Here is an 18152-nt window from a genome sequence, read left to right on the forward strand (position 1 = left end):
CTCAGCTGGGCACCGAGCTCGAAGGCGTTCGACCAGGCGATGGAGCTCATCCTGATGCTCCACGATCAGATGGCCAAGTCCCTGAATCTTTGTGACGGTGGTGCTTAGTTGGATCCACTACTGCAGCGAAAGTGCACAGGCCGGACTTTCATCGTTTATAACCCCGAGGAGTTTGTTACGGTGTCTAGTCAACCAAGTGGTCATATTCTTAATTGACAACCAACATCTGTCTACAAACTTGGGGCACATACTTTTCTTTTCCTGGATCAAGTCCTGTTGCCGTTGGAGGTAGAGATTCAGTTACATCATCGTGTGGACGAAGTTATTGTTGCATAGGTGGCAGTATTCGGCCTGCGTTACAAGGTCCCGCCCGCACCACACTCGCACGATTTCATACCATGCCGCCTCTTCAGCCCTTGTCGTGTCGCCTCTGATTCTTCCAGTGAGTGGAAGTACTCTTAGCGTTTCGGATACCCCCTCCCGCACACACATGCTGTTTTGGTGTGTGTTTGTGAGTTTCCTGGTTGTTTCAACAGTATTTACACTGCTATGACTCGTGCATTTCACTAAAAAAACTTGAAAAAACATCATCCAAAAAATGCTTATTTTTGGATGTTTTCAAATCTTATTTTTGGAGAATCTCCAAAAATAAAACCCAACATCCAAAAATAAACAGGCCTGCTGATGAGACATAGTCAATATTACCTTCGAGTCACAAGTCATCTCCAGTCATTACACATATTGAATCAAGTCAAGTCAGAATTCAAGTCAAATTGAATTCGAAGTATTGGGCGTGTCGAAGTCATTTCATTTTGCTATCTGTTTAAACGACAGAGCGATTCATCATTTATTCTGAATCAAGGAACGAATATAAAGTTAAATATAGATGGAAAATGCGTTGTATCGCTCACGCAAGCTTAGAACTTTTAATTAAATACAGAAGTCGCTTAACAACATCAATCTGTAATTATTATCCAAAATAGAGTATAATATGAAACCTCGAGAACTAGAAATAAATTGATATTATGCAATACAACGATGAAGCTACAAAATCAGTTACGTGTTGCATGATATTGGTGTTTGTCAGTAAGTTGTCATCAAACCATACTGCAGTAACGACGTTTCTGTGTGTCCCGCTTCTTGGGTAGGCTATATTATTCAGGGATATCTAGACTAGATATCCCTGATATTATTATTGGTTTTAATTTTTTATGGCTCATCACTCGCCATCTAAAATGATTGTAGCACACCTGCGTTTCATTTCTTAAACGACGCGCTGGTTTTTGTTGCTGTTGTTTAGTATTTATTGTATATTTGTCGTCATATGGTCCGTCTTATCAGGCTTTTTCCAGCTATTTTTCAACGGTATTTCAATAAGATATTCGTCCACTCTGTCGTCTTGTTTCGTACCAGTTGGGATGGGGTGTCAAGAGCCTTCCTACTGCAAGCATTCCCTTCTTATGTCTCTTTTTGAAGACGGTGATCTCGGATATTTATATACTGTCGACAGGAAATCACGCGAAGTGCTAAGAATTCTTTTATTGCAAGAAATGCAACAAATATTAAATACACATTAAAATATCACTCTTTTGCCGCGGCGACCAATAATTATACCGTTCGCGATCCATATTTTAGAAACCCCTGCCACAGGGGGATAAAATAGCTGTACAGATATCTTGTTCCAAATGTGAGTCGGGAGTAATGGTATATCCTACTATATCTTCATGTCTCGTGCCATTCGAACTGTCATTACGAAATTACGATGATTGCTGAAAGAAAGAATGCAGAAAGTCACTTTATGCCATTTTTCCACATGTCGCAGGCTCAGATGAACTGATTCGGTGTGTGCCTGCCACCGCATCCGCATTCGAATCAGAGTCTTGATGACGGAATAATAATATTGCGTAAATATATATCTCCAGACAAAGTTATTGTAAAAGCTACGATTAGTGGTGCAACGTCATACGATATTTTATAAGTTCTTCGCAACAACAAAGGCTAGGGAGCCACTGTTTTCATATTAAGTTTATTTTATTTATACCACTTCAGAGAAAGTAGCATCATCCACACTCATAAACACGACGTTGGCCGTCCGTACTGCGATTTTACTAGTCTGCACAAGTGCGTACCATCCCAATGGTTGAAAAGCACTGCTCTAAAGCATTGGTATTGCTCAGCATCGTAAATATGAACTGACAACGTTCGTTCCGTATTTATATTATCGTGCTCCAGTTAACAAAGGTGTGTCGATTCAATGCCTAAACTCGCGAAGGCCGTAAACATATAAGACGATAACGCATCTCCTGAGTGATGTGGAGCGGACGCATTTAACTTTTTTCAAACCAGATTTACGAAACTTCCGACAAGACTCGCCGACAAATGCGATGTACAAACATTGAAAATTTTCCGCAAACAGATCGTGTTCACATACTTTTATTGACGTTCTTCTATCTCTATCGTGCTATGGAGATTGCAGTCTGGTTGCGAATGGTGTAGTTCATTAAACGACGTCAAACGACGCCAATGAAAGCATGTTTAAGTCGCAGTTGAGCCCAGTTTCTAGCGCTGGGCATCGATTGTGTCCATGGACTGGATATTGACCTTTTTTTTGTGGAGCCGGATGAGGCCGGGTACGGATCGGAGTCGGAATTATACTTTTTCCTGAAGTGAAGTGATGTGCTGGATTTAGCCAGATGGGTGGATATTGGCAGGATTTTTGTATTTTTGGCCGGAGCCGGATTCGAAGAAACGGCATCGGATCGAGTCTGACCATAGAATTTATCGATGCTGCTGTTTGTATGGTAGCCTGCTCATGGTATTTGTCGACAGCTATGGTCATTTGCACCGGGGCAAAGTTGTGCAAGTATAGCGGAATGGAATATTAGTACCTTCGTATCCGTTACAATTAGGTCTACCTATTTGGATTGGGCTGCACGACGGTGCACGTTTTGGCTTTGGATATCCAGACAGTTTCTGTGTGACTGCCAAACCCAGTCCGTTCTAGGAAATATTTCAGTCTATAGGAAAGTATTGGGTGAGTCCAAGAATTAAGTTAAATCTATATTGGTAACAATCTTTACTATGGACAGATAAGTTTTTCAACCTGTAAGTCGCCGGTAATTAGGTGGCCACGTATAAACTGATGGTATTTTTCTGATCGTCGATACATACACAACGACATAACGGTTATCGCACCGAACATTATCGAAATTGAGACTTTGTGTGCGTAGTTTCCTGAGCGTATTTCGTCATCTCTCTCGTTACTATAGCAAACGCATCATGTGTATCCAGGGTTGCCATACCGACATTATGTCCAATATTGTCATTATTTTTAGGGGCGGTGTCTTAGAAAACTATATATCGTCCTTATTTTGACGTATGTCCTTTTTTCGACACTGAGGCCGTGGTTAGGACTGGAAGAAATTGATTACTTTTTTATTTAGTGCCCAGCTCACAAAAGGTCGTGAACAGGCGATGCTAGCATCGGTCAGAATTCAATAAGTCTTTGAAACTCTTTACTTTTGGACCATTGTTGATGGCAACCTTCTGTATACATGTTTCCAAAGATGTCGGAAACCTGTCCCAGCTGTGTCTAATTTCTAAGTGCCGGTTTGTCGTGCGCTCCTCCTTGCCAATCTCACTGCTAAGGCAGTGTATACAAAATCCCAAACGGATGAACTGAGCAGAGCGTCGAAGTCTGTAGTGAAAGGCACTGAGCGCGGTAATAAAAATGTCGGCAAATCTTACAACAGTCGAAGACCCATAATATTACAACATTCATTGTCATGGTGCAAGTAACCTGAAATGGCGATAAACACCAATATATAATGTGTGTAAATTTAGCAAACATAGCTTATCTTTTGATGATCCGTCACGAACTCGCCAAAATGTGGATATTTATAATTCACGACAAGTGTCGTTAAGCTTACTGTTAAGAAATCATAAAATTTTAGATGCAGTCCAATTTCGATTCTATATGCGCACCCATGCAGTAAATATTTATTAAAGGATTTTGGTCACGTCACACACCTATTGATACAGATCTGCAGCAACCATGATATAGCACAGTGGTTCCCAGCCTCTTTCGACTTATCGACCCCTTATCAAGCTCGACCTCCATATTTATGGATCGGGAAATGAGGACATATATACGGGACATTTATCACCTAACTCTGATCGCTTTTGAATTGACTAAAAAGACTGATCATTTTTCCGAGTTTAGGTGCTCGGAAAACCGGTTTCCGCGTCTACTTTAGTGCGGATTTGAATAAAATATAGTATTTACGGCAATTAAAGAATTGGTCACCGTAAATACTATTTTATTCATAATCCGAATTTTTCGACGGCAATAATTCCGCTTCCACTGGTTGGAATTGAACCAAACTTGATGAACATCTTTTCTCTAGAAAACCTAACACTTTCATGGAGGGAACAGAAAATATTCAAATTTTTCGTTATTTATTTTTATATAATAAATAGAAACTTACTTCTCCTGTAGCAATGCGGCTATACCAGTTGGAATTGAACCGAATTAGGGGTGTAGGCTTAAATTAGGTAACCTAACAATTTTATCAAGTAGCCAGTACAATTTGAGAAAAAAAAGTCATTTTTGAAGACCCCTAATGCACGTCATCCGTATCTACTTAGGCCGATATAGAAATATATGGAATGGACGATAGACCTATTTTCTGTATCATTGCACAGCAGTCATAGAGTTAAAGAAGCCCTTTCCTCCAATAGCGCTGCGATATCTCCACTTCCCGGATGCACAATGCACATGTGTACAACACATGAGGGTTACATATTTTGTTCCCACTTTTACTTCAGAAGCATATCCTCTTAGAACGAGTGTGATGCATTACGCAGCCGTTTTAGCATTTATAAGTGTAGCGGCAGCAACTTCGACGTTTTGTTCGACAAATTTTAAAGACGATCTGGAATATCCGTACAAGAAATATCAATCTTTTACTGCTTACAAAGATTCAGGAAGGGGGAATATAACGCAATATGAGACCCCGCATGGTAAGACATATCATTTTCCGATTTTGCTGTCGCGAAACATGTTGCAAATGTATAAGCCCGTATGCATAACGACCAGGTGCTAATTTATTGCTTTGTAAGCTATATCTTTTTGGTGTTGTTGCCAAACGCAAACTTGGTTTGCAATTACGCGCTGAGACGCACGCTGGTATCCAGAAAACTCCATCGAATCCATCGGTTCTGAATCGCTTAGTTCGATACGCTTTAAAACAACTTTACGGTAAGGTGATGGTGATGGTGAGTGGTTTCATACAGGTAGGAAAGCTGGGCAAGTGCGCACTGCGCATACATCGTGTCGTTTCTTGAAATCGACCTATATCTTCCTAATATTTTCTGAAATATAGTCATTCGAAAATGGAAATCTATAATCACACCATATAGCCTGTGCAAATACACTTCTTCTTCCAAACTATATATCGGCAAATAAATAAAACAGATTTATTATAGACCCCCTTGTATCATCGACACATTCGCTCCGCGGGTAAATCCAACCACGCCCGTCCAACATCCCACCGACGGAGAAGACGTTGAAGGTCTAGTTCGTCGTTGGTAGAATGATTTCAGTATAGCTAGATATAAGTCTATAATTCTATGTATCATAGGCCTACCTTATGAAAAGCGCAGGACGAAAGATTAGCATACACGGGGTTGGTACATTTCACGTGCCCGTCTGGTTACATCTCTAAAATACGATAGATGACCCTATATCCGTAAATAAGTCATCTCTGATCGACTTTAGAAAATTTGCAGATTGCATAATCCTGCCACGTAACGTCACTGACACCATACTGCGATGTATGCGAAATGGAATTCCGAAATTAGGTGTGTTTTCCAACTTAAAAGAGCTAGACTGCAGTGGTTCCCAACCTTTTTTGACCCATCGCCCCCTTTTCAAGCTCAACACCGATCATCGCCCCCCAAATTTTGTGTACCGAAAATTGGGCATACAAACTGTAATCACCGGCGGGTTGACTAAAAAAAAGGGTCAACTTCTGCCACTTTTCTAACTAAATTTCCGTGGGTTGACTAAAAAATTAAAAAATAAAAAGGGTCAGCTGTCTTGACGCGTCATCGACCCCTATCGCCCCCTTCGCTATTTTCGCCCCCCGTCGCCCCCTTTGTCCATTTTCGCCCCCCTATCGCCCCCTTCGTCATTTTCGTCCCCCTAGACCGCCAAATCGTCCCCTGGGGGGCGATATCGCCCACGTTGGGAACCACTGAGCTAGAGCGTCAAACACAGTGCGTAATATTCTACAGGTATATTACAAATTAAAATTATGTTACAACAGGCTGTAGAAATCTGGGCCTCGTCATGTTCACGCGTCACGGAGAACGATACTTTCCAAGCGGCAACGATGAAGCAGAATTCAGCACTCTAATGGCAATCAGAGATATGATAAATATTACCGGAAATGCAACGATGTGCGATGGAGATCTACAGGCAAGCATATGCCATACATCTTTTTTTATGTATGAAACATAATTAGTCACAAAGTCATAGTCATATAAGTTGTAACACGAGAAATGGTCAAGTGATTGTGAGCCTCACAGCTCAGTAGTGCCCTCTCTGGTTGGATTTTCCCCTCGTGTCTTGATAGTAACTTGTTCAAGTTTAGTCGCTTTGTTGCTTGTAACATCATTGGATCAGTGATTGAAGTTAGGCTAGATTTGGGGATATAATGTACCATAGGGCATTATTTGTATTGTATAAGTATTGTAAGTTTCGGCCATCATTCAGGTGATTGTATTTTATTGATTTATATTGCAAGTTTGGTGCCTAGAGAGTTAACTGTTGTTAACCGCTATTGTGACTATTGCCTCGATGTCGACGTGATCTTTCTATGTAGTAAATTGCTATCCTATTCTGTAATTGTTTGAGTTACATTTGACCGGGTCGCAGGGGTAGGCTCGGATTGTAGGAAGCAAAGAAAGTGAGGTGGTAGTCTCAATTCGAGTTGGCAAGCTACTCGACAAGCCTAAATTGTTACAGCCAAAACTCTAATCAAGTAAATATAACGAACTATCGTTTGAGCTATAGGCAACGACCAAAACGTACGTTATATAAGTCATATAATATTATATTTCGCAAAGCATTCTGAACCACAAAGCCGCATTAGAAATGACCATGTCATCAATACCAATCATTCATTTACTCGGTGGTTCTTGACCTTTTTTCCTCCAGCGCCCCCTTTCAAAGATTATCGTGCTCCAGCGCCCCCCAACCTCATATTGTAAGGAATGTAACAAAGACAATGAGTAAAAGGGAGAGCCGTAACAGCACTTCGGCAAGCCCCCTAAAAACGATAGCCTTGCGCGCCCATAGCGTGATAAACCAAACTTCCGAGGGCTTCGCCCCCTAGAACCCCGTAGCGTGATTTTGATGGTCAGCAAAGTTTGTGTGGCCTGGTCGCCCTAGGTGCCAAAATTTTCTATAATGCATGAATGAATAGGTGGTAATCACATATATATGTCGCTATATCCTCTCACCCCATGTAATCAGATTTACCAGTAGCGCTGAGTGAGCTATTGTATTGGAAAATAAAGGGCACGTAATTAATAATAAACATATTCGGGCGTGCCCGTAGGTACAATTAATTCGTTACCATGGCCGTAACAGCGCTTCGTCAGCCCCCCAAAAAACGTTGGTCTTGCCCCCCCCCCCCGTAGGGTGATAAACTAACATTCCGGGGGGCTTCGCCCCCAGACCTCCCTTCGGCTATCCGCTAATTGCTGATACTGGTCATCTACATTGGGTGTCCATTTACTGAGCCAGCTATTCTCGCCTAGACGCGCGAAGCGCGAAAAATTTCAATAATTATTGATTGAATTGGTCAATATGATCGGGAACTGCATATATATTGATATCAATTTTTATCCTCTCTCTGCTCATGTAAACAGATTTACCGGTAGAGCTGAGTGATGTATGATTGAAAAGGTAGGACCCCTCATTAATTATACCATACATTTTAGGGCGTATACTCGTTGGCAAGAACGAAACGACACTTCTTCAGGCCCGCCGAAAAAACTTGGGTCTTGGGCTCCCATAGGGTGATAAACCCACCGCCCCTCATCACGTTGTTCGCTTTTGCCAGTGCAAAGCGCGAAAATTTTCGATATTTCATGATAAAATCAGTCAATAAGATCGGGAATTGCATATATATTGCTATCAATTTCTTGTCCTCTCTGCTCACGTTACCAGATTTACCGGTAGAGCTGAGTGAGGTGCAATGTTCCCTCAGACCCTCAAAGCTGCGCACGTGCGCAGTGCTGACACGGTCTCTGCGCACAGAAAATCTATGTTGCGTACAACAAATCCGAAGTTATGACCTTTTTTTAGTCGTTACGCACTGTTGTCCAAGGGTCTGCGCAGTGAGTTTGTGAGTGTGCGCAGACTCATCAAAACGTAGAGGGAACATTGTGAGGTGTCTTGGAAACTGTAGGGCCCGTAAGTAATAATTAAACATAGTCGGGCGGGTGGACCCGTCGGTATGACTTCGTAGCATAATGTTATTTCGTGACCTCCTGTCTGCTATGCCAAAAAATATAGAATCGCACAACAGGGATATCTAGTTCTATATATCCCTGTCGTCCTATCGTACTAAACTAAAAGACGCACACGATTTCAAATTGGTATTTCTTCACTGGTATATTATTTTTCCCTGCCAGATGGAATTCGTCTTCTGAAGTTCAGATTGCCAAGACAGGAACATTCGATGCCAGTCTATGGATAATTAAACCTATATGTCTTTTGTCGGCTATATATAACGAAGTTTTCGGTGTTAATTCGCTCTGAATACTCATTAAGGATATATCCTACTACCACATCATCTACTGCGAAGGTATTTTTCTCCAGCGCCCCCCATACCGCCCCCCTGAGCCCAGCGCCCCCCCATATCGCCCCCTGAGCGTTTCCGCCCCCTTCAAAATCTTGTTGGCAAGGTTAAGAACCACTGATTTACTGGATTCCAGTTACGTTAATGTCATCAGAAGCGACATTGAAGACACAATAGGTTCGACCTGGCGTCATCACAGCGTTGAATGACGGCATAATTATGTCATGACAACGAGCAAGTATAAATTTGTTCAATAGTATCGTTTGTGTGGAACTAGTTGATCCTTGCCATATTTGAATATATATGTGCGTCTCATATGCCTGAATCCGCCTGGCGCTATCTGCGGCATCGCAAATAAACAGCATTTACGATCTCCAGTAAAATCGGCGATAATTCTGGACTAACGATGTACTATGTGCGCGCTGTTTCGGAATTCGGTCGTCATATTCGAATCCAGACCGAAAACCTGCGTACAGCCCCAAAGGAACAAATAGTCAAAATTCAGTTAAAGATTGTTGCTTAGAAAGTAGCGGTTTCAACATTTAAAGTTTTTCCTTTATTGGCTATTTCAACAAAATTTCCAGCTATTACGGGTAAATTTCTCCTATGAGCTCAAACAGTCTTTCTTTACAAGTTGAGTTCGGCACCGCCAACAGCCTTCGTGCAGCATTTGAGTCAATATAATCCGTGACCCATATCGTCTTAGTATGTTTCGAAATGGCATGGAACCAAGTTTGACAATCATGCCGAGATGTAACCAATAAGCATAAACATATACACGCGATCATTGTTACGAAACGACACAAACTGAAAATATTTTGTGACTTGAAATTCAATCGAAAATTTGAGATTAGAATCATCCTATTGCTTGATTCGAATCACTTTAAAAATTTTCGTGACTTGGATTGAAACATTTTAAAGATAACTGGGTTGAGTCGAGCCAAGATTTGCGGAGCCTCGAAATGAGCAGATCCCATCACTGGTATATACTATATACACGCTATGTGTGTGTGATTTCATTCTCATGATTTCATTCTCATTCCGCCAATATGTATTTGTAGCCGCAGAATTTTTAAGCCTATAACCTTCCCAAATGCTAGTTGGCGTGGGCTAGTTGGCGTTCCACCGCTTTTGAATGTGGATGCCCCTCCCCTATACGTCCCGGTGCTGACAGCGTCGTTACAAAAAAAGGTCCGAGAAAATACCCGATTAAGGACGGTTTCAAAGAAGAGAATGAAAAAGAGCGAGGGAGCCTAAAAATGAAATATAAAGATCGAACACTGCTGCGTCGGGCATTAGGCAGAGGTGGATGCCAGATTGAGAAACCGAACTTGGTCGTTTCGACATTCTCCCGTCTGTTCAATACATCGCTTTATACATTGTGTGTCTTGAGCGGGTAAAAATAATACAACCACCGATAATGCCACAGTCATAATTTGGATGCTCCCATTTTTGTTATATGTCAAGCCATGGCCTAGTAGGCCATGGTCTACCGTAGTTACCGCATTTTCAAGTGGCACCCTTGAGCAGTTCAATCGGCACACCGGCCTTACTTCAATGCACAATGATACGAGAGGTCATTCTTACATCATTAACATTACGAATATAGCACTGATGCTTTCAATTATTTTCGATTGGGGATCGATTATATGCATACATGGTGAATCTTTTGTGACCTTTCTGCTCGTGTGTTTCTAGAGAATAAGAGATTGGGAAAACTGGTTTAATGAGGGCAATGGAAGCAAGCTTACGACGTTGGGCGAACGTGAAATTTCCGAACTTGGATATAGATATTCAAAGGCCTTTCCTCAGTTGTTCACTGAAACCAGCCGTGCCGAGTAGGTGACGTCTATATATATACAGTCCTTTTATATTGACACCACAGAGGGCGTCAGTATAACAAAGTACTTTTTCGGAGTACTCAAGTAGGTTTGGCCTACTTACAGTACTGTCTCAAATGGCTCTGATTTAATGGCTATTACTTCAACTTATTTAAAGGGACACTGCGCTCTCAATATGATGTGGTCTCAAATTGAAGATAGAATTGGGAAATATTTTGACAGCGGCCATTTTCTTCAGAAAGCCACCGTATTTGAATTGCAGCTGAAATATTTTATAAATGTACCATAGCACATGTGCGATCTCGGGGTCACGCGATTACTCGATTTTGGGCGTAATAAAATACGGTAGTTCTAGGGCTGCCTTATTTCTGTTGCTCAAATTCCGGACGCTCTTTAGCGCCCGCTAGTGGATTTCAAAAAGAGGTATGAACACATTGTCTGTCGATATGATGTCACACTAGCAAAGCTTAGCCTATCGACCAGAGGGGGTCTCGTCACGATCCAATTCTGAAATATATGTGGTTCTGTGTTGTAACCATAGCGCCTGATCGAAACCACATTTTTCAGCCCCCGCCCGCCCAAATAAACACTGGTCTTGGGCCCACCATAGGGTAACCGATGCAACTTTTGGGGGGGACTTGCTATATGCACCTGGTTTCTATATGCATCTGATCATTAATTTTTTGAATGAATTCTGTCAATAATATTGGTTCTTCCATATGTTACTATATAGTTTTGATCCTCTCTCCGCCCACATGATCAGAGTGTGCGGTAGAGCTGTTGGAGGATGGTGACTTGCAGGGAGCGTAATTGTACATCGTTAAGTCATGTTCATGTCACACCGATAAGATTATTTATCAGCCTAATAGTACCGGTGCGCACCACTGAGGTATATAGGCCTAAACACCACACACTCGGTGGTTTCCAACCTTTTATGGTCGCGACTCCATTTCCAATTCGAAAATGTTCTGCGGCCCAGCTTAAAATTTTATAAGCTGATTACTATGGCGTTTTTTTTGACATGGCAAAAAAAGTCGTAATTAGGTCAACATTGTAGCTTGTAGCCTACTTTATAGGCCTACCGTTGTAGACGGCCCCTTGGCTGATCATTGTGAATCATAAACATTCAAATGAAACAAATAGGTTGACATGGTGTTATGCTCAACGTACCGCAGAGAGAGAGAGAGAGAGAGAGTCTTTATTTTCATCGAACCAAAATACATAACACACGGCAGTAATGGTGGTACAGAAAATATGCTTGCACAGTATTCGGTATTAGATAAGAATGATCGATAAGACCGTGAAGGTCATCTAGTCTGATCACTCCAGCATCAAACAGATACACTTGACTCTAAACAGTCCGGCTGTAAAAAAGGTGACAGTAGTTAAAAAAATAAAATAGAAGAAAAATTAAACGATGGTAGCAAATGATTAATGAAGCAATGTCTGGGCGAGGTAGGGCAACAGTGTTAGTGTAACGACAAGAGGTGATCAAGTAAGGCTGTTTTGAATCTATTATAAGGCAATTCACGGATATGTGGTGGTAATGCATTCCAGATGATAGGTCCCGAGTAGTCGATAGATCTCTTAGTTAGGTAGCTATTGGGTGGGGGTAAGTAGATATTTCCCTTAGACGAGGATCTCATGTAGTGGGAGTGGACATTTTTGGCAGGCAATATCCAAACTGAAGCAAGACTGCATGGGCAATGGGCATTGCATGGTTCTTATATCAAGAAGCGCATGATGAAAAATTGTGATGTAGACACCATTGCCAGAATGAAGCAACACGATTTGTCACCAGCAGTGTACGCACAACTTCAGCGTTGTCAGTCAACAACTGCTGCTGTTGAACGTTCTTCCTCAATTCTTGGCAAGCTAATCAGTAAGGACAGACACTTTCTACCCGATAATGTAGGAAAGTATCTTTCGTTGTACTACAAAAATTTTTAATTTATTTTACGATCACGCGTAATCCCGTAATGTAACTATACCGGAATTCTTCATAGGGCCAGATTTCGTTAAAATAAAATCTTTTCATATAAAAATGTGTCAGTTTTTGAGGCAAAAGAGTTTTTTCAGGCCAAACTACTTCGTAAAGACAGACAGTTCCAACCAGAAATGAAGATAAGTAGTACAATTCTAACATTATGTGGGAAAACACCTAATTTGCATACGTTCGGTCAAATTTGATTAAAATTTAAGGTCAAAAAAGGTCAAAGTTTGATTTTTTCAGGTCGAAATCTTTCGTTTTTTATGTAAAAAATGGCCCTACTGATTACTGAAAAAAGGTCAATATTTAAATTTGCCCAGACCTACTCACGGCCTATTTTGGAAGCTGATTGCGTTCAACATCTTTGAGAAACCCAGAATAAAGGCAAACGACCTCCAGGTTTAGAACCACTATCTGTGACTAACGCATTTAAACGGCCTTAACCGACTCCAGGAATATACCGTTCGCCTAAAATTGCGATTACGATTAGATTTGTTTATTTTTTATTGCAGTTTTTGCGAGGGCGGTAGTCCCCATATTAAAACAATATACGTCATGCTAAAATAATGTTGTTTAGGTTTATTTACGGAAAAATTATGAGCCTACTTCAAGCCTTCAAAATTCCGGACATTTAGGCATATTTTAGAAATTCCTCCCGGACGTACTTTAAACAGTGAAATTCCGGACGTATGGCAACCCTAAGTAAGGGTTGCATTTAGGGTCACAGTGGGTTGACATTGTCGCTTCAAAATACAGACTAAATATAGCTCCTTTGACGAAAAAGGCTTCCGTCAAGAATATCGCCCGAAAATATCTTTAACCAGCACTTGTCATGAAGCATATTTACAGTCGGCGGTCATCATCATCAGAACATCCATTTCGTATACCAATGATATATACCTACGTGCTGTAACTGTTGAACCGACTACGATTTCGAGGGTTCTAGCCATTCCAAATCGCATACGTTTACTCCGCCGGGTGCAAATCGTCCGAAGGTTCATACTACATGTTCTTTCGAAAGTATTTACACAATTATGGCACAACTTGAAAAGTTTTGAAAAAAATCGTTCAAGGTATTTTTTTTAAACACCGTTTAAAACATGTTTGAATCAGAGTGTTCTACAACACTATTTGTTTTAAATGCAACTCTATAACGTTAGTACAACCAAATCGACATATGAGACGGTTCATGTCACTTGAATATTCCATTATACAGGTATGTCTCATCAAACAGAGAGCAAGCTATTATTTCCGCCGAAATATTCGCAAAGGAAGTAAACACGACGCCGGCACAGCCCATCATAATCGACCAAGAAGTAATACTGCCGCTTACTCAGTATCGCTGCGAAAAGTATGACAAGGAAGTTTTCGGAAATGAAGAAACATTTGCGGAGGAAAGGAAATTTTTCAACGGTACCTATATCGCAAGAGAAATACCTTCGACGCTATCTATATTTAGAGCTTTATATAGAGACGCCTGATTCGTGATTACGCAACCAACGCAATAGATCGAATCATAAGTAAAAGAAATTTTGCTCTTACATTTACATCTTGTGGATTGGATTGGATCGTCATTACCTTAAACCTTTTGGTTTATTGAATAAAATAGGAATTGAAGTGATGGGTCACTGCCCGGCATCTCACTTGACATCATTCTATTCGACGTCCAGGCCCAGTGTTTTCCAACATGACATCAGACGTCGCAAAACGGCTAGGACTGCCAGAAGACAACATCACTCTAGACATCTTGAATATATTGTACCGAGAGGGGTGCGTGGAGCAGGAGCTTATTAATGGCGAAAACAGCCCGTGGTGTGCGTTATTCACCAAGGAGGATTTGCAAGGTGGCGACAAAATGCAGCTTGCAGTATATCCAAAACGTTTAGGCCTACAGGTGTTTGTGTTGTATGTGGGGTTAATGGTGCTCGACTAGTAAGGTCTTGTGCACCAGACCACTTCAAAAATAATATATCCGCAAAAATTAGATTGATCGGGTGACTAACACGAATTCAATAACAGGCTGAATTGTATATGGACTTCATAATAGGGCCCGTACGGTCATATCGACATTGTTTCGTCTATATAGCCGCACTCTCCAAATATTGTCTCTGAGGCCTATAGCGGCTATAGGTCTGGTCCCGTTTATAAGATATGCCGACTTAGAAATAGAGATAATATTCTAAGCGCAACTATGCATTGGAATGCTGGGAGCGATTTGATTTGGTTTAATAGCCTGGCGATATCGAACTCTTATTATTGTTACTCCTCAGCTTTCGAATACCGCGAAGATTTGAGAGACTACTACCAATTAGGATTTGGTAGCAATATTACTATCAAGTTAAATTGCCCGACGAAGCGTTACATACTGTCTGCCTTGAAAAACATAAGCAACGGCGATAAAGTCAATCAGTATCTATTCGGACATTACTGCGTTCGGTTGATTGCAGATATGAGATTGATTGAGGTGAGATAAGATGTATAGTGTATATATACAACATTGTACAATCCAGCGCTTCTACACAAGTTTATCAAAGAAGACAGTCGCACTTGCCAATCGATATAACAAAATATTTGGTAAATAATAGTGTAAAGGAGTTATAAAAAAGAAGGTATAAATCACAGTGGTTCTCGACCCGTATGTAAAATAGCCAAACTGTTTTGCCAACATACGACATTTAGCAATATATGGAAACTCCTATTCCCTATTGCGAGTCACGCAAGTGTCCAATTCGGTGTGGAATCAATCGAAATGACCACCAGTCTCAGAAGTGTTTGAGGTCCATCTTCTGAACAACAGTAAATGATGTCGTGTTTCACCAGGACGGTGGGCCTTTCTATGCGGACGAATACCCGGAGAGGTTCAGTACTCAAACATACCGAGGTTCCTTTATATCGCCATTATCAGGAGGCGTGGCGTTTCTAGTGAATGAATGTAATGGTAAGTACACTCTCTTCGTACTTAGCCCATATTCACCGACGTAAATCTTGAACTCGAAATTGAGTATATAAATGTAGGTTGAAGAGGCATTTTCAACGCACCGTGGTCTAGAACCTGCTGAATTCGGGTTTAACAAACCTACAAGCCTGTTTAAACGCAAGATATATATTGTGCGAGATCTCGATCAAGGTCACCATCTCGCGAGATCTCGATCAAGGTCACCAACTCGCAAGATCTCGCGAGGTTGTTTTAACTGAAGTCTCATCGTAACCATTGGGTTGCATTCAAAACAAAAATTCATTCAAAACAAACATGTTCAGTACATGGCTCTTGTTTAAAACATGTTTTTTATAAACGTGGCGTCACGAATCTTTAATCGTGACGTGATCGTGGATTGACATTAAAAATTGAAAATATAGGGTAAATATGGCTCCTTTGACGAAAAAGTCTTATGCCTCCTTAATAAAGGGACAAAAATATCTTAAACAGGACTACATTGCTATGCAGTAAGTTTACGGTCGGCGGTTATCATCATCAGAACATCCATACAGTACCAACAATATATATGTACGTGCTATAACTATTGAACCGACGACAATTTCGGGGGTTGCAACCATCACACATTGTATAGGTCGACTTTATCGAGTGGAAATCCTTCTTAGGCTCGTACTACGTGTTTTTTCGAAAGTAATTACAGAATTATGACATATTTATAAAAATTTGAAAAAATAAAACCATTGTTTTAAAACATCATTTGTTTCAAATGCAACCCTAATTGCAAATATATGTTTATGCAGACGGCCCATATTAGTACATATATTAATAGAAAACGCTGACTTAATCCCGCCGTGATCATGGTTATTACAAAACTGTGATCTCCACTTCGTCATGACCGCCTTTGTATTTTCCATCTCTGAAAACAGGTAAAAAGACATTGCAAGTCTTCCACAACGAAAACAAATTGGATTTGCCTCTCAGCGACCCAGTCAGAGATGGCTCTTGGGATTTGGAAGACGCTCTCGACTATTTCGGATTCAACGATCCGAACGATTGCGATTGGGATGCAATGTGTGCTTTAGAAAGCAGCTCCACTACTTCTGAAACAGAAGCATCAAGTCCGACTCATCTAACTGATACTACAAGTGCTGGATATGCGTACAAGGGGTATCGATATTTAGCGTTACCCCTGATAACTACCTTATATTCCATGATCTGACGGACCTGCGTTGTATCTTCATATCAATTTCCCGTACTCGTGAAATCTGATGACCAAATGTATTGCATCGTTTTCTGTTTCCTTTCGTCTTTATATAAATATAAATATTGCAATATTATCTAATTAATTTTGCGAAACCAATTAATAGTAAGTAATTTGTAGTTTTATAAATTACAATATATGTGGTGTTCAAGATGTTCAAGTACAAAAAGTCGGTATTTTGATTTCTGGAGGTTGTATCTTACAACAGTTTATCTCTATAGTGGGCCGTCTTAAATCAACAGCAACAAGCATAAGGTTAGTATGGACCTCAGCGCACTACGAAAATACACAGTCAAATCAAAGTTGGGCAAGTATAGTTCAATGGAATACTACTATCTGCATGTCCATCACAAATAGGCCCACCCCATTGCATTATAGGTTGCGCGTTTCGGCTTGGTATATATGTGAGGACAGTTCCTACTCTCGAGTCCGCGGACACATTTCAATCCTTGGAAAGTATTAGGAGAGTCTGAAAACATATTAATTAATCTTCATTATTATGAATCTTTACTGTAGGCAGTAATGTCTGCCAACCTGTACGTCGTATAGGGGCCACGTATATAAACCATGATCTGCAGTCTACAACATAGCAACCCTTCGGGTGACTACAATGCACATAATTCGTAATTCGTTGGTTGGCGTCAAATAGATGAATTTGCGGGTTCAAAAACTCGAAAATCTTCTGCTAGGGATCAATAACTAAAAGAAGTTGGGAACCATTCAGACATGGGGTAGTCGTAATCGATTACGAGGATTACAACATTTTCGAGTAATCGTAATCTATTACATTCGAAAATATTCCGAAATAATCGTAATCGACCATCTCACACATTTTCTGTGTGAAAGAGCGCTAATCGTTACCAGATTACTGGTTAGATTTACCGGTATAGAGCTCGGGACACGTAATTCATAATTATAACATCTGGTCTGTTGTAATAATAACTTTTTTGAATGGTCATTCGCGACCTCCCGTCTGCTATATAATCAAAAGATATTGGAGTCGCCCAAACGTAACAGACAAAAAGAAAAACTTTTGTGAGACGAACACACAAATTGTTTTCATTCCTCTGTGGGTGCCCCGGGTGGCATTTGAACTGTGGGGATCAGATTGGAAGGACAGGAGAAACCCAGTGCGGCTATTGTCAATGGACACATTCCCAAAGTTTCGGCTCAGGTCTTTGGTAGCACACTTCGTGGAGTCGCATGTTGGCCGAAACCGCATATGTCTTTTGTTGTGTCGTGGCGAGGTAAT

The 18152-nt window shown here is 40.8% G+C and overlaps 2 protein-coding genes across 2 annotated transcripts in view; one reads left to right on the plus strand and one right to left on the minus strand.

Moving 5' to 3' along the window:
* Positions 1-18152, minus strand: part of LOC145452180 (tyrosine-protein kinase transmembrane receptor ROR2-like) — a 262709-nt gene that overhangs the window by 233699 nt on the left and 10858 nt on the right. The gene's annotated exons all lie outside the window — the stretch shown is intronic.
* On the plus strand, positions 6532-16963 carry LOC145452795 (multiple inositol polyphosphate phosphatase 1-like). Its single transcript, XM_080330938.1, has 7 exons — positions 6532-6778; positions 10572-10715; positions 13921-14117; positions 14375-14548; positions 14975-15168; positions 15525-15642; positions 16566-16963. Exons 2-7 carry the CDS (start codon positions 10600-10602, stop codon positions 16856-16858), a joined length of 1092 nt encoding a protein of 363 aa, XP_080187064.1. The 5' UTR covers positions 6532-6778; positions 10572-10599; the 3' UTR covers positions 16859-16963.

Source organism: Botryllus schlosseri, chromosome 12 (assembly GCF_051294905.1).
Source record: "Botryllus schlosseri isolate E-star chromosome 12, Bs_hap1, whole genome shotgun sequence".
Taxonomy (NCBI): Eukaryota; Metazoa; Chordata; class Ascidiacea; order Stolidobranchia; family Styelidae; genus Botryllus; species Botryllus schlosseri.

Excerpts from the sequence above, each read along its gene's own strand:
- LOC145452795 (XM_080330938.1), top strand. The coding sequence starts at position 10,600 with ATGAGGGCAATGGAAGCAAGCTTACGACGTTGGGCGAACGTGAAATTT. Across the intron at positions 15,169-15,524 it reads CAGATATGAGATTGATTGAG|GACGGTGGGCCTTTCTATGC; the intron begins GTGAGATAAGAT and ends GTGTTTCACCAG. Across the intron at positions 15,643-16,565 it reads TCTAGTGAATGAATGTAATG|GTAAAAAGACATTGCAAGTC; the intron begins GTAAGTACACTC and ends CTCTGAAAACAG.